Raw genomic sequence first — 17,745 nt, 5'->3', positions numbered from 1 at the left:
AGTTTCAATAGATTAGTAGAATTTCTAGGGACTCCTGGCTCCAAATTGTAAACCTACCTCAGGTCATAAAGATGAGAAACATCTTGAAGAGTGTATGTAATGCGTTGTATTCATAATCATTTACCATATAAAAAAGATGAGCTCTTTCTGGTTTTGCAATCCCTTGGCTGATTGGCTGTGGTGCATCACATTCTGGCTTAATGTTTATTCAGTAATAAAATTGTTTTTCTAACTCTTCTATCTTTGTGAAGAGGTTTTCTGGGTTGGCAGAAGATTTTGTTTTTCACTGTATTTCCATAACAGTGGCTCTTAAGTGGATCTCCTTGCATGAAGCCGGAAGAAGAAAATTAGGACTCTCATGTTATGGACCATTTCTTGAAATTTATTTGGGGAAAATAAGGATGGGTGGAGACAGACAGAATTCCTATTGCAGGTTCTACCAAGGTTTCCTGGGGTCAAACTAAGAGTCTGAAGGTGGGATTTCTTCTTCCTTCCTTAGTTTGAGTCCTTTGAGGCTATTCCAGCAGCAACCCTTGGTCCCCAAACTCGATCGTCTTTAAATCCTCTAGGTATTGTCAAAGTTTGGGAGAAAATGAAGTCTTTGTCCAGTTTATCACTGTTTCCATCATTTATTCTAATTCCCACCTAGTAGAAAAATGGGTGTGCAGGGAAATGAAGTGACTACAGTTGTCCTCTGTGCATGCAGGTCGCGACAGCATCAGGATGTAGATTCCAAGTCTCTTAGTCCAGTCTTCTTTCCAATACACCATGCTGGCTTTCTCCTACTGAGTTCAGCGCTTTGGAGGGCCAGGGAGCAGGGGCTGGGTGTTGGGGGCAATACAATCTCTTTAGAGGAGAGATAGGAATTAGGCTCTTGTATGAAGTCACTGCTGTCAGCATGCATGCTGTTGTGGTTGTGGTGGAGAAAGCCTACAGTGGGAATTAAAAAAAAAACACACCATAAGTTTTTGAGAAAAGTTTGGGTACTGGGGTTAGTAGGAATTTTTATTCCCCACCTGTGGAAATGTTTCTTGCCTTTGTAAATAATATTTAAAATTATTCTCTGCAGTAGCCGTTGCGGCAGCATCAAAGAATCATGAGATCTGGAGTTTTTGCTCCTTTCACCATGAGGTATGATTCCTAGAAAGGAAGAATTTACCTCTTGTGCTTTTATACCTGGATTTCTGAGCATTACTGGAAAGAATCACAAAATCATTGCTAATCCATCTTCTGCACCTTTAGCTGAGCCCTAATACTATCTACCTGCCATTCTATTAATACATGCTTCTATCAATAAATATTTCTCTTACCCTTTTACCATAGTGGCAATATGTTCTCCTCAAGTTCCTTGCACTCCTCTTTTTAGATATGATGCCACAGGGAGATGGAAACCTACTTGTAGAAATTTCTTTTGACTTCCTCTCCTGTTGACAAATATAACTGTATTCATCTCTATCCTTTCTCCTTTTTTTCTCATCTCAGATCTGTACCTCTAATTTATGGCTAAGCCCTCCAACTGTGCTTTGGATCTCAACTCATCCCAATTCTCCAGTGACCTCACAACACCTTTGCCATTTCCCTCTTGAAAAATCACCTCTACCACTTGACAAACTGCTTTCCTTTCTCTCTCTCTCTCTTTTTCTCTCTCTCTCCTCACTCCATCCACAAAGGACTCCACTAATACAACCAAGACCCATCCTGAATGTGGTGGGTCACACCTCAAGTGAAGCAGTTTCATCAAAATGTCCCACTCATGATGGATTTACATCCATAAGAATGGACTAGATCCAAGAACACGTTTTCCTAGTGTGCATACGGGACTAAATCATCACACTTCACCCTCTGGACCCCCCAAAAACATGTTCTTTCCATATACAAATGCATTCATTACATAACAATATCCCAAAAGCCTTAAATCATTTCAATAACAATACTGACTACAAAGTCTCATCAAAATTGGTTATAAGTGTGATCTTCCCTGGGCACAATTCTCCTCTGTCTGTGGACCTTTGAAACCTAGTGAGCGAGTCCATTATACAAAGGAAGGGCAGGCATAGGATAAACATTTCCATTCCAGAAGGGAGAAATTGGAAGGAAAAGAAAGACCATGGGTCCCAAACAATTCTGAAACCCTGCAGAGCATGCACCATTAGATTTCAAGGTTTGAGAGTCATCTATGGAATGATGTTTTGTCTTCTGGACCTGAGGGAGTGGCAGCCCTACCATTTCCAAGTGCTTGCACAGTAGCTGGGCTCTCCCTGAACTCTGGGGTGAAGGCTCCACCATCTGAGAACAATGGGGTGCTGGCCAGACTCTCCACAATCCCCAAAGAATAGGCTCCAACCTCCAAGAACACTGGGTGTCACGCTCTTCCTGAACCACAGGGTGGAAGGCCCACTCTCTCTAAACCATGGGCTGGACTCACATTTTTCATACACATATGTGGGCCTACTCTCTTGGCCCAAGAAGACATCTTTGGTCCAGACATCAACTTTGATGATCCTGCCACTGAAGTGATTTTTCCTCCAAACTCCCTTTTCTATCCCTTTTATCTAGATTGGCAGTAGTTCATTCATACAGATCTCACAAAAACTTGTACGTTTTACATATAGTACACAGGGTACAAACTATCAGACAGTAGGACTATCTACAGATCCTTCCTGGATAACTGCACCTGCATTCCTGATTTGCACTGAAATGGCTGACTGGATCCATGTTCAGTTAAACCCTCACACAGAGCACTGTTCTCTGGGGACGTGCTTTCTGGAAGCTCAGAATTTTCCAAACCATCAATTTCAGAAGTTCAGTTCTCAGCTTATACCATTCCTCTTGCATTTTACTATAAGCTACAAGGACAAACCAGCCTGTGCTTTCCACATTTAGCTTGGAAATCTCCTTAGCCAAATGAAAGCTTATCACTCTCAAATTCTGTTTTCCATTTGACATCAGAACTCAATTTTGCCAAGTTCTGTCACTTTAAAACAACAATCACCGTTCCTTCAGTTTTCAATGACACATTCATCATTTCTGACAAGGTCTCATCATAAGTGCTTTAGCATCCATATTTCTTTCAACAGACTTTTAAAGCAGTCTAGGCCTTTTAGATCATACACCTCACAATTCTTCCAGCCTCTACCCATTACTTAATTCCAAAACCATTTCTGCATTTTTGGTATTTGCAAAAGCAGTACCCCATTCTTTTGGTACCAAAATCTGTTTGAGTTTCCTAAGTTGCTTAAAACAGATACCATGAAATAGGTTGGGCCTAAAAATGGGAATTTGTTCACTTATGATTAGAATCCAGGAATATGTTCAAATCAAAGCATCATCAAGACTATGCTTTTGGGGAGTGGATTTGGCTCACCTGATAGAATGTCTGCCTACTACATGGGAGGTCCAGGGTTCAAACCCAGGGCCTCCTGACCTGTGTGGAGCTGGCCCGTGTGCAGCTGATGCACACAAGGAGTGCCATGCCATGCAGGGTGTCCCTGGCGTAGGGAAGCCCCAAGTGCAAGGAGTGTGCCCTGTAAGGAGAGCTGCTCTGCATGAAAAAAAAGTGCAGCCTGCCCAGGAGTAGAGCTGCACACACGGAGAGATGACCCAGCACTACTGACAAGAATACAAGTGGACACAGAAGAACACACAGTGAATGGACACAGAGAGGGTGGGGGAAGGGGAGAGAGAGAAAAAAAGACTATGCTTTCTTTCCAAAGATCAGTTACAGTGATCTTTGCCTTCTTTGCTACAAAGCAAAGCATACAGCAGCATCTGCTGGTCTCTGTCTTCTCTTCTGGGATTCAGTGATTTTGGCCTCTTGCTTCCATGACCTTCTCTTTCTCTCTGTACTCACTTAATCCACAAAGGACTACAGCAATAGGACCAAGACCCATGCTGAATGAGGTGAGTCACACCCCAACTGAAATAGTCCCATCAAAATTTCCCTTCACAATGGGTTTACATCCACAGGAATGGACTATATCCCAGAACATGTTTTTCTGGGGTATACACAGCCGCAAACCACTATATTAACTATTCTATATATCAAACTCGCTCCTGACTGCTCCCTTCACTCTGTCTCACCCTGGCTACCCAGACTCCTGAGATGCCTTGAAAGTATACTTCCTTATCTCTCTCTTCAGCTCTTCCAACCCTTATAAGCTTCATTTGGCCTCGTTACCACAAAGGAAAACATTACAAGATAAGTGGTCCTAATGGTGACCTCGGTAAATACGCCCCTCCCAGTATTCAGCCCCCTTACTGTCTTCCAGAGCTTTTCCTCTGATGTAACCCCAACCCTTAAAAGGCTCGTTGTCCTTTGTTTCAATGGAATTGTTTTACTCTCCCCTACTATAGCACCCCCCAACTAAAGTTATCCTTGCCTATTTAATATTGTCCAGTGTAGTTTTTTTCCTTTGGCACACTCTATTGATTTTTTCTCTTTAAGATGTATATATGCTTAAATCTTCCCCGTACTGGAGAAAACACGAGTCTCTTGACTCCTATACCTACTTTCTTTTCCTATTTACTATTCAAATCAATTTTGATAATTGATGATCCAATTGCACTTTTAATGGTCTCTTTGTATTCACCTCCCTACTGGATATTTTTTGGTGTTGTAAGTTTGCAGAGTTAGGAATTTGGCCTCCAAAAAGAGATGGCTTTGATGGAAGTGTCTTTTGTTATTAAAGGTGGCTTACAATACAAGGGTTGCTAACTCAATACTCTACAGGAGCTAAACAGAAAACAAAAAAGGCCTTGGGAGAGCTTTGGGGGATGTGGAGAGTCCTTATATGGAGGCAGGGAGGACTGTGGGGATATGTCCTAAGTTCTAGCTGATTATTGCCACGCAGGGATGCAGGCTCAGTTCTACTAAAAGTTTGAAGTTATTCTGGAAATCGAAATGTTCGTGTGAAATGTCCAATATATGAATGTTGGCTCAAAAAAGTTTTCAAACACATTGCAAGCCAAATAAAACATGCCTGTAGTCTAAAAAAATAAAAAATAAAAAAATAAAGGTGGCTTAAGACCATACAGGAGAGATCATATGTTAATGAGATGACAGGGCAAGACCAGCCATACTTGTAGCCTTAGGGTGGGGGGGCTAGCCAAGAACAACGTTATGCCTCAGGGGTTGGGGCCACATCACACCAGCCAGACCTCTGGGAAGGGAAACGTAACTGGAGATTAAGTTCAACCACATGGGCATTTACCCCCACAAATCAGGCCTATGTACTGAGATCACATGGAAACTCAGGATACTAAAGCTTGGGCGAGTTTCTGTGATTGACAGTACACATCATGTGCTGTAGGCTGATGCATTTAGATTTCACATGGAGAGAAGAAAGAAGCCTAAATATTAACATTTCTAAGTGTTCTGTTTTCACTTCAGCTTCTTACTCTGCATATTTTCCTTGGGTGGACTATTGTTCCTCACACCTAAACCTGTCATAAATGAGGCTTTCAATTAAAAAAATCTCTTATTTCTAGATTCATATATCCAGCTGCCTTATGGATTTTCCATTTTAGTATTTCAGAGACACCTCAAACTTACTATCTCTAAATTTGAATTCATCAAATTACTCTAAATTTGAAAACAGGCAAATGAGATTACCAAATGTTCTTTCAGTACAATGTTGGTCTTGACATTCTATATACAGGACTATTTTACACCTCTCATGCAGAGGTTACCCTACAGAACTTTGTTGGGTAGAAATGCAATTGATTTCTATTCAGTGGAACAATAGCCTCAGAAATGAAAGGTCTTGTAGGACATAAGCTAGTTTTGTATCAAACTTAGCAATCTAATACGTTACCTATATATAACTATCTTTTCAAATGCCCTTTGGGCCAGTTCTAACATATTACTAGTTCATTCATTACTTAATGAGTTGAATAAAATCATTGAACATGTTTATTATTTTATATTTGCATGAGTCATTATTTTGCCTTTTTGAAAATTAAAATATTTGTATTCCAGTATCTTACTTCTACTGTACTTTCTTTCTTAATAAAAGCACATCAATCATCCGAGATGAAACCTGGAAGTTTGCTTTTCCTTCTTTCACCTGCTCTCCAAACACAAGTCTACTGGTCCTACCTGAATATTGAAGTTGCTTGGCACCCTTGGATTAAACCTTGCTAATCCAGCCTAACTACAACTCAGAAAATGGACACTATTCAATGGAAATAGAAGTTAATCTCCTACATTCTATAGCTCTAAAGAGAAGGCCGAAGAAGAGATGAAAAGATGAAAAGGAGGCAACAAAATCTTGGCAAGAATTGAAAAGGAGGTAGAAAATAGTTATTACATTCTCTTAATGTCCTCTCCTCACTTTTCTCATCTTTTCCTATACTTCCTATATGATAATCCCTTTTCAAATTTTATTTTGGTATTAAAAAAACCCAAAACCCACCCAGTATCATGATCTGCAAAATGGGCAATAATGAAAGAACTTACTCATAGGATTAAATTACTTAACACACATTAAGTGATTAAAACAGTGTGTGATCTGGAGTAAGCACCATACATTATTAATATCATCATCTGGGAAAACCTTCCATCAAGAGCAAGGCTCCCATAAGATCCATCAAGTCAAAAGCAGAGAGTGCTTCGAGTTACACATCTTTTGCAGATATCTCAAACTAGTTGTCTTCCTTCACCTATGCTCTGCAGCAGACTTTCCCTCTCCCCTTGATCTGCTGCCACCAGCATAGGTGACTATTAAATGAAACCTCCACCTCTAGACATGGTCACTTCACGAATAGAATATTGGGCTGTGCTATCTCAGATCTGGTAACAGACACAGCAGAAAAATGAAATCTTCTTGGCTCTGCTCTTATAAAAGTGGTAAAGGCTAAATCATTAGAACTTCAAAAGGTGTGAAAGGTCTGTGAATTACAAAGGGCTGTGGGGACTATGAGGCATGATGTAAGGTCACCCTTTCCCAGAAAACGGAGGATGATTAAGACCTCTTCCCTGGCAGAGACTGAATTGACTGAGTGGGGTGGGGGTAGCTGAGGACTTGCAGTCAGAGTCTCTTTTAACAGAAAACTTATCTTTGTACAAATTATAGAAACCTTCCTGTAGATGAATTAGAAAAAAAAGAGGTCCCTCTTAGATGATGAAGGACATTGAGTTTTTGGATGGTAAGCCGAGTAGGGCTGACTTCTAACCCCTATTTGCCTCCTTGTTCAGTGCACCGACTGTACACTGTATGCAGTGGTGCTACATAGTGACCCGCTGAATGCAGCTACCACTTCCTACCTGTACTCATACCTCTAGATAACAGGTGGGTTAATTCCTGGGACTTGGTACAAGGCTATTCTGGGCAATCAATCATCTCTAGGAGATAATTACAGGCTCTGTTGGAGGCAGAGGTGATTGTTTCTCAGTAGATCCGAGGAACTGCCCCACTCGCTTCGCCTTTGATGGTGGTGAGTGAATCTTGCCCTTCCATAGTTATCATGCAGGCTTTAATTTTGGCAGAACTGAGCTGTTTATATAGCTAACTTCCCCTCTGGCTCCCGGCCTCCCTTCTTGTTATCCCTTAAAGGATGAAAAAGAGTGGATTGCGATAGTATGTAGCTTTGGAAAAAAGATGATTAAATTGAGGCTTAGAACATGGGGTTTGAGAACCACTGCCTCCTTCTACCTCAGACATAGTCTGTGTCAGCAAAGAAGGGACCCCCTCTTCTTCTAGGTAATTATTTAATTTCTATTTACTATACTTCATTAAATCTGATAAGTCATCTTTTATAGATTCAATTATTTTGTATTCCACTAAAGAGACCAAAAACAAACAAACAAAAAATTAAATCGCCTGACACCATCAATTGCAAGACATATTCTGATTTCAGATATGTTAAAATGTGTGTCTCAGAATCAATGAAATACAGCAATTTAGCCACATTTTCTCCTGCAGTAATGAAACCCCATCACTTTGGCAGAAAATCTAATCCAGTTACTCACTTAAAGGATGTAACACTCCTAATTTTTCTAGATATCCACATTAAGCAAAAGATGGACCTATTCCTGAGAGGAGTTGGAGCATTTCATGGCTTGCCCAGAAAGCTTCATGCAGAGAGAGCTTTCAAACGGCTTTGCTCCACATTAGAATTCTTGTCCAAGACTGCCATCTGCTGGACAAACAGCACTTGCATTTTATAGTAAATTCAGTTCTCTGGCAGAGAAATCCAGCAGTGGAGCATACACTCCACATTTTCTATTTGAATTTAATGTTCTATCAGTTCACTTATTTTTCAAATTTTGCATACTTAGGTCAAGTCTGAAATGAACTTTACAATGAAAGCCTACCCTCAACCGTCTTTAATATGTTGTTCTCAACTGTCATGGTGCAGTAGAATCATTGTTTATGAGAGACTGTTTACAAAGACGGTCACAGTCTTCCATCCCACATGTCCTTTTACAATGTAACTTTGCCATTCCTCCCAGTAAAAGGTGAAGTCTGTTTTCCTTCCCTCTGAATCTCGGTTGTCCTTGAGACTTGCTTTGACAAATAATACGTGACAGAAGGGACACTGTTCAACTTTGGATGCCATCCCTGAAAAGAAGACGGGTAGCTTCAGTTTTTGCCCACTGCTATCTTTCCTGTAAGAAAGACAGGCTAGACTGTGGAATGATGAGACAGCGCATGGGGAGAGCCGAGCAGGGCAGGCAACAACCAGCACTAAGGTCTCAGACGTGTGGGTGCAGCCGACTTTGATGTTTCAATCAGGCCCAGACACGGGCCAAAAGAAACTGTACAAGTGAACCCAGCTGAGTCCAGTAGAAGAAACTCTCAGTAACCCCACAGAAACATGAGAAATAATAAATAACTGTTCCTTTAAGCCACTACCATTTAGTGTGGGCTGTTATGCAGCCATAGGTGATGGGAAAGCTTTAAAGAATAAACTACAATGCCCAAGTCCCAGCCCCAGATATTTGTATTTAATTATCTTGAGTGGAATCCAGGAAATGAAAGCATGCTTGATGAAGAATCACCAACTGACATGCTTATGCTCCTGATTAGCTTTTCTAAAATCAGCAGCAGGAGCAACATCATTATTGTTTTTCCAATATGTTACATTATCCTCACCTTCCCTCCATGAAATGTTGAAGCTTTTATATAAATGTACAGTTCATACACATATACTGTGTGTTTACATATACACATATATATTATTTTTATTATTATTGTTTTATTACACAGGAGAAAACTAAAGTTAAGTGATTTTTCCCAAGACTATCAGTGATTTTAGGGTAGGTCAGTTAACTTTGCATCCTAAACTTTTTCAACTACATATACTATATTGCTGCATTCTGATATTTACCTCTTTTGTGAATGACTAACTACATATAAACAATCTATATACCTGGACTATGAAAGTAATGGGTAGGAGAGAAAGAAGATTTATTAGGACCCTAAAGCCACAGAGAATTGAAATTAGTTAAAATTAAAAATACCTTTGTGGGTAACATTGAATTTTGGAACATTAACCAAGAAGGCTATTAGACTTGGAAGCGCAGTAAATAGCAACAAAATATACAAAATGGAAGGGTCTCTAAGCAAGATTCATTTACTTAAATTCAACAAATATTTCAATCTCTACTGCCTTGGAAAAAAAAAATCTCTGATGCCATCTTTTCTGTGGTCCTAGGGGATGGGTGGTAAGAGCTGCAAAGAGACTAATTTCCACCTTATTTAAGGAATGAATTTCTAGCCAAACTGTTCAAAGATCTAACATATACTTCTGAAAGATAATTAATTCTAAAAATACAACTGGAGGAAAGAAATTTTAGCTGTAATGGCTTCACCTGTGTGAGGTTCATCATCTTACTTCATAAAGGGGAGGAAGAACTAAGTTCTTCAGAGCCTAAGTGAGCTTAGCTGTGAGCTACGTTGAGGATCCTGCCGTGAATCCTAGGATGTGGACTGATTAGAATGTAGCTAAAAGCAGGTTCTAGAATCTAGATCCCCATGATTGGTCCTCTCACCTGCTACAAAACTTCTACAGCCATGCTTCCCAAACTTAACTCTGCAAATGGATTACCTAAGGATCTTGATACTTCATGAGATTCTGATCCAGTATGTCTGGAGTGGGAGTTGAGAGTCTCCATTTCTAACAAAATCCAAGGTGATGCTAATGCTACGTGTCTATAAACAATACTTAGAACAGGAAGATTTTTCAGAATTTTCCCTACAGCAGCAATTTTCAGAACTTGATTCCCAGAACATCATCTGGGAACTTATTAGAAATGCAAACTGTTAGTCCATCCAGACTTACTCAATCAGAAACTCTGGTGGTTGGGACCCAGCCATCTGTATTTTAAAAAGTTCTCCAGGTTTCCTAATACCTGAGAACCACTGATCTAGAAGAGATTTATCCAGCCACAAGAGAAAACACTTGGGGAATATTAAAAAATATCAACCACTGGTTTCCATCCCATACCAATTTGATCAGAATCTCTGGATTTGGGGCCCTTCATCATGAGTATATATATATTTAAGTCCCTTAAGGTGATTACAATTTTTGAGAACCAGAGAGATTCACTTACTTCCTGACTCTATGCCAGCAGACGCCTGGTGATGGTTGGGGTGTCTGGATATGCTGGGCCAATGGCTCACCTCCTCCTCACTGCTGCTTTGCACCTATAATCAAGAACCCACGGGGACTAAATGAAAGTCAGAACATGTGTGGTGAGGGGGTGAGAAAATGCACAGTGTGGCAGGCAGCTGTAAGAAAGGAGGCTGGGGATACTTGAGAGACTTGGTCTCTTCAGTAGGGATAGAGACCCAGTACTGAGGAAGGAGTTTAGGTAGAGCAATACATGCAATGAGAGGTAGTACCCATCAAATGATATTTTCAAATAATCACAGGTTCTTTTTATGGCAGGGATTTTAGAGCTTTTCCAGGAGATTCCATCACTTGATTCCTAGACTATTCCTAAACCCAGGCAAAAGGAACTCTGAATTTAAGAGAGAACACAGGGTGAGAAGTCCATGGAGCCTGCACTACCCTTTCTAGACCATGCCCTGGTTATCCAGAATCCCAAAATGCAGGAACAGTTTGGACCAAGTTGTGTGGGAAGGGATGGGAGAGCCTGTTTCAGGGACCTGTACTGGTTTTACCTGGTGTCTGTCTTCCCAAGGTCAGACCTCTCCATGAGTGTATGCACACCTAGGCCTAAGTGATGGCCAATAGATGGCGGTTTGAGGGCGTGGTGGTAGTGTGGAGTTTAGATATGCAGGCTAGGGTGTCTACACAAGTTGTGTAAGGCCCCAGTGGTGGAGAACAGAGCTGGCTGTGGGACGAGAAGAAGGCAGGCCAGGGGCTAGGGAGTGGCTATGCCCACACTGCCATATTCTAGTACAGAAGTCCTAGGAGCCTGAGAATTCTAGATTTGAATCTGAATATTCAGGTCTTTATGGTTACATATTTGCCAAGGTAAGAAAGAACACATTTTATTTAATAGTGTTTAGCTTTGTGTGTAACTGACCTCCATTTATAGTTTTGTGCATATCTCAAAAATGTCAGGGGCAGGTGTGTTCATGAGAACATTGAATGAAGATTAGGTTAGATGAGGAATTAGAAAAGTAGCTCTGGAAACCTGGGCACTCTTGAGAGATAGGATCCATATCTCTTTATCCCTCTAGATTAACCCACTCCCAAAAGCTTCTGAATTTAATTCAAGAAGTGGTATATCTGACAAGGATAGGGAATCTGTATCCCCTTTACCCCAGGTCCTAACCTTTCATCTTCTGGGAAAGACTCAGGATCTTTATCTTCCAGTCTTTTTATCACCTCCAAACCACTCACCTCCTCCAAGTCAAAAGAGTCCTGTGGCTCCTGGGTTAGAGATCCGTGTAGCTCTGGTTTGTCTAGTCTTTGCCTCCATTTCTGCTGAATGATGGGCAGGTCTAATGACTTAACCTTCTTGCCTTCCCTGACCATGAGATTCTTTTGGAACAGGCTCTTTCTGGCTCTACTTTTTCTTTTCCAGAGTGTCTCATCCTTGGTTGAATGGGCATCCTCATTGGTGGATTGTAGCGCCCACAGCTCTCTCCTTACATGTGCAGGGTCTCTAGTCCGCTCTAGATCTGCTTTGGGCAGAGAATTTCTGCAACAGGATGCCTTGGGGTAAGAATCCAGAGTTTGTGATGGTGCAAGCAAAGTGGACATCCCTTGCTGTGTTTCCTCTTTTGGGCAGAGGCTATGTGGACAACAAGAAGAAGGCAGTTTTGTACCACCATTGGGTGGCATAGGATCTTCATGGGGGCCTGACCCAAACTCAGGATCTTGCTGGAGAACCAGCTTCTCTCCTCTCACTCTGTCCATCACTTCCCATACCACTTGGTCCAAACTGTTCCTTTGGGGGATGTTGTGAGGTGGTGATAGCCTATCTCGGGGACATGTGTATAGGCACATCTTGGAGATGGCTTTCCGAAGACGTTCTCTGGGTGAGTGGGGTTCAGGCTCTGGGGCCAGGATCCTGATGGATGGCACATCAGTTGGGTTACAATTCCAGAACATGTGAGATGGCGTGAACTTTTGGACAGGTGTCTTGGACACGTAAGAGTAGAGACAGAAGAAGGCATCAGCAGTGACGGCCAGTGTTTGCACCTGTTTAAACCTGCCTGGGTACAAGGGTTGAAGGTGGTGAGTCTAGGAATCTTAAAAAAATTATGTTGTGACTCTCTCCTTTAAATAAGCTCAACTTTCAGAGACAAGTTACCAATCTCTCCATGTATCTCTCCCATCCAGATAACTGACATCTAGGGTCCCCTTTCTGGACTTTTGGATCTCAATTTTAAAAAGATTGATCATTTTTAGTCCCCAGATTAATAAATTCCATATGGGATGAGAAACCTTTCTTTCTATGTATTTATTTAGAATATCCTTACTGCTGTTGCTATATTCTAAACAATGTCCTTCATCACTGTGTCTAAGATGACAAATACACAAAGGGGAAAACCAACATCATTTTCTTGGCCAGTGACAAGGATTTAGGGTTACAAAAGTTGTCCTAATTGCAACAAATTTAATAACAGCAATTACTGGGTGATGAACTGAATTAGAGAAGTTTAGTTTATTTCAGTTCTACTAAATGGCTGCATCTCAGTGTAGCATCAACATCACCCTGGAACATGTTAAAGATGCAGAGTCTCAAGCATTTTAACAATAACTCTTGGTGATTGATATGCTCATCCATGTCTGAGTATCACTGTAAGAAATCATAGATTCATTAAACTGTAAGCTTCCTAAAGCAAGAGCCATGCTCCTCTGGTCTATCTGCTGTTCTTCCAGAATCTAACACCTAATTATGTAGCTGACATATGAAATAAGTTCAGTAAATACGTGTGAAAGAATCAATCAGTCATTCTCAAATTTTGGTGGTGTAAAATATTCTACCCCAAAGTACTCAGTTCAGTAGGTGGCGCTCAGGAGTCTAGGTTTGCCAAGCCTTACCAAGGTGGATCTGATGCAAAAAAGCTGAAATAACAGTCAGAAACACCATTATGTTGGAGGTGGGCAGAATATAATTTGAAATATATTCTAATATATAAAATCCAACAGAATTACCTTTCCCTTATCAAGGTAGAGAAACCTCTATCTTTCGTTAGATGGAATTGAAGCAATTTAAGTCATTGTTTCCCTAGGTGTGGTCTGAGGATTACATAAAAGCATGATCTGGGTGTTTGTTTAAAGTAAATATCACTGAGTTTCTCCTTCTCTGAAATTAAAGCTTATGAATATAAATGTTTTACAAACCCTCTAGATTATTTATCATATTTAACTTTGAGGACCATTGCCCTAAATGGAAGCGATGGTAATGTGGTGGCTATAAACAGGACAGTGTTCTATAATTCCAAACAGGAAATAGAAAATGGGAATAAACCTGAAAGACATTTTGCTGATTTCATTCAGCTAAAGACGAAAAAGACCTAAGTGAAGCAATAGTGATCTAAGCTCTCTTCAAGACTTCCTATCAAGAAACAGAATGTGAAGTTTTCTGTCTTTGCTGAAGACAACAAAAGAGACATGAGACAAAGGCTGGATTTTAGCTAAACAAGAGAAAGTGACCTGCTGTGAAAGCTTGGGGGCTAGGAGAGCAGTAGAGCAGGTCCATGGTGACACTCACTGGCCAGCATTAGGCAAGGGTCCTCCATCTCAATTCTCCGCACCTGGGCCTTCAGGAAGAGCTGGAAATCAATGCCCTTGGCCTGAGACGGGCTGGTGAAAAATCGGGCTGGGATTCGAGAAGTGTCTTTGTGGTCCTCTTGGCCAAAGCCCAGACTGAAGAGGACATCTTCTGCATCTTCTTGCACTTTGTCCAGAATCTCTGAGATGCTAAAAAGAGGGAGTTTGGAAAAATAGAGGACAACTTTGAGATGCAGGCCAATACAGAGTCTCTAATGAAAGTGTCATGAGCTGGGCATTTCTCTACTTCCAGTATGACTTTGAGAAAAGTTTTAACTTCTCTGAACCTAAGCTGTCTGTCTGAAATGTGGGGATTAAAATCCAGTCCTGGTTATAAAAACTGAACAGAGATTCTGGTGGTATAATACTTCGAACAACTTAGTACAGATGAAGGAAAATGTAAATTAATGAGAAGGTTTTGAAAATTAAAGAGCAGTGTAGATGGCAAGAAATTCATAGTTGCTGTTATTAACCAGTCAGTTCTCATTTGCACATGCTTTTGCTATACCTGTCTTTTACTAGGTGCTTTGCAACTTGCCAACTGCCTTTCCCTAGTAGTTGTATGTAGTCAAGGAGTACATAAAGAGCAGAAACTCATTTTATTACCACTCTGAGAGTAAACGGTGTGGTGGTTAGGTTAATGTGTCAACTCAGCCAGGTAATTGTGCTCAGTTGTTTGGTCAAGCAAGCACTGGGCTAATTGTAATACAAGGACATTTATGGACTTTAGTCAACACTGGTTTTATTGCATAGATAGCTGATTAAATCTACATCAGTCAAGGAGATTGCCATCAGCAATGAGTGACGCTTTATCCAATCAGTTGAATGCCTTAAAAGGGGAAGTGATTTCAGCATTCAGAGAGAATTTCCCAGCTCGTCTTTGCACAGCCATCATCTCCCAGAAACTCATCAAGGACCTTCGTTGGACTTTCAGTGGATCCCCTGGTTTGCAGCCTTCCTGCAGAACCTGGACTTGTGCATCCCCACAGTCACGCGAGGGACTAATAAAATCGCATGCTCCTGACAGATAGCTCCTGTTGATTCTGTTTCCCTAGAGAACTTGGCCTAATACAAACAGTAATCAATATAGGTACAAAGGTGCTTTTGTAGAATTACTTTCATCACAGAGCACTGTGTTACAGAGAATCAAACTCTCTCAGTATGGTATCAACTTGTGCTTACATCCAAACCTGAGGCCCACCAAGCTGGGGGACCCTAGAGCTTGATATCCATGCATCCCAAACAACACTGGGGGTCTTGGGGAGATATGGATGATTTAAGGCTTTGGATAATCACTGTCAGTCTCTTTAGAAAGGATACTGGGTTTTAAAATTTTAAAAAATACAAATAGGTACCATTCTGTTTAATTAAGAGCCTGGACAGTCAGGATCCCTCTCTTGCTTGCCCCAAAGTGCTGGTTTTACCTCCATGTTCCTAAATCGCAAATCTGTGAATTGTTGGCATTGGACTGGATCAGTGGTTCTCAACTATGGCACCTGGGAGTTGCCTGGAGGTAGGAGTACTTTAAATACTTGAGTCCCATCTCCAAAGATTCTGATTGAATTGATCTTGGGTGAGGCCAGGCTAAGGACCCAGGGGATAAATCACTAAATGTAATCACAAGGTTAATAAGTCTCAGAGCCAGGTCTCAAAATCGAACTTTTAAGTCCAAACCCTGGATACTTCCATTATACCACACTGGTTTTCATCACTTTTCATTGTGTTTTAGAGTTATTTGTGTGTATATTTTATCCAACCTATCAGATTGTTGAGTTCCTGAGGGCAAGCTATTAATTTGCTTCATCTTTTCAAGTTCCATATAGTCATTGCCTGGCCTGCATTAGGAGATCCAAAATTGCTTGGATGAACAAATATTTTATTGCTACATTTAATAAACAAATCAGTCAATTGATCAATATATTGTTTACTGAACACTTACTATGAATTCAGGAACTCTGGTAGTACCAACACTACACCTCCTAGGATATTTTGGTTGGAGGAAAGATCTGTATTTTACAGATAGCATCCAGATCTGAGCAGTGGATTTCTCTGTACTCCCTACGATTCCTGAAGCAAATATCATTCTCAAGTATGTCACTGCATTATAAGATATCCCAGGAAAAGTGGGCAATGGCTCCAGATTGCATTCTTCCCTGCCCTTGGCTTTCCCCATCTCTCATCCTCCCAAACTCAATACCCACCTTGAGCTAGTCTTACTCGTCCCAGCAGTCATGCTGCTGGAGGCCAAACTGCAGCCAAGATCCATCAGATGGCAGGGCCGAGCTGTCTCCGGGAAACTCCTGTAAGTATCAGAGAGGATGTCACATAAAACTGGCAGCTTTTCAGATTCTGACTTCAAGGTATTCCCTGCTGGACATATTCGCCTTCTGCTGGGTACCTTCAACATCTACTGAAGAAACTTAGGGTCTGTTCTCACTCCTGATTAAAAAATCTCACCCTTTATTGAGAATATTTGCTCTTTCTTTTTAGTCTCTTTGGCCCTGAACACCTCAGTTTACTGGCTCCTAAAGCACTGGCTGATCCTAATACTTACCTGGAAAAGGGTTTTCCATTGGCGGCCAACAGAGTGGCTGGACAAAAACAGAAAGGAAAAATCAAGTCAGAAGGGAAAACAAAAATCACAAGACGTATCCCTCTGAACTTAAAAGCTCTGATCTCTCTGTTCTCCTCTGTCACTGCTACAGGCTAGCTTCACCCCATGAACTGTTCAAAATCATCAAGCGTAACTCTGGAATGGGGATAAGGTATGGTAGAAAATAATGGGCCCTGAGCCTCTGTGCTTCTGACCCATGGCTGGTGTTCTTGGTAAGATTCCCGCTGTCCCCAAGAAGGAGAAGTCACTTAACCCTCCAAGATAGTGCTCCTTTCCCACCATGTGAGTCTCTACGAGTCCCAGGAGACATTGGCAGGGTGCTGTGCCTCATCTTTTCTTTGAGCTTTTATCCTCCTGCAGTGCATCTTTCTCTTACACACTCTACTCTTAAGAGTGCTTTGAGCTTCCGATGCAGAAAATAGTTTCAAAGACATCCTGGGCAGCAAAGGTTAGGGTGATTTTAGATCTTAGCCTTGCAGGGGTCAAAGGACAGCTCCAAAGATGGATCAGCAGTTGTCATGCTAGGCTCAGGAGCATTTTTTGTGGGCATATGTCACTTTCTGCATTTTACGTTACATCATAGTGAGGATGCTCTTTCTCTGCAAATAAGACTCTGGGGAGGGCCTGTTTCTTCTTGCAGTTCTCCCTTTCATTCTACCTTCTTTCACGGAAAGTATACCCTCTTTCCTGATCCCAAACTCTGAGAGCTGTGCCTCTTACCCTCTGCACCAAGGGTCAAGTCATCTTCAAAGCTGGTCCCATGGCTGGGGCACCCTGTCAAATAATCAGGTGAAGGTCATAGAAAAGCAGGCTTGGATGCACACACACACGTGCATGCACACAGATCCCTACACACACATGATATGCATGAACATCTGTATATGTCCTTAGCATTGTACTATCACACAATCACACAAAACTATCCCTGGCTA

The 17,745-nt window shown here is 41.3% G+C and overlaps 1 protein-coding gene across 1 annotated transcript in view; it reads right to left on the bottom strand.

Annotated features, from left to right (window-relative positions):
- Positions 1-361: 361 nt before the first annotated feature.
- Positions 362-17,745, bottom strand: part of TESPA1 (thymocyte expressed, positive selection associated 1) — a 49,443-nt gene continuing 32,059 nt past the window's right edge. The window contains exons 5-11 of the mRNA XM_004462705.3: positions 17,534-17,587; positions 16,754-16,790; positions 16,401-16,499; positions 14,141-14,349; positions 11,818-12,635; positions 10,556-10,649; positions 362-930 (exon numbers count right to left, since the gene is read on the bottom strand). Of these exons, the coding sequence (XP_004462762.2) occupies positions 719-930; positions 10,556-10,649; positions 11,818-12,635; positions 14,141-14,349; positions 16,401-16,499; positions 16,754-16,790; positions 17,534-17,587 (1,523 nt within the window). The 3' untranslated portion in view covers positions 362-718. The remainder of the gene's footprint in view (positions 931-10,555; positions 10,650-11,817; positions 12,636-14,140; positions 14,350-16,400; positions 16,500-16,753; positions 16,791-17,533; positions 17,588-17,745) is intronic.

Source organism: Dasypus novemcinctus, chromosome 12 (assembly GCF_030445035.2).
Source record: "Dasypus novemcinctus isolate mDasNov1 chromosome 12, mDasNov1.1.hap2, whole genome shotgun sequence".
Taxonomy (NCBI): Eukaryota; Metazoa; Chordata; class Mammalia; order Cingulata; family Dasypodidae; genus Dasypus; species Dasypus novemcinctus.
This window is presented reverse-complemented; position numbering and strand designations above follow the sequence as displayed.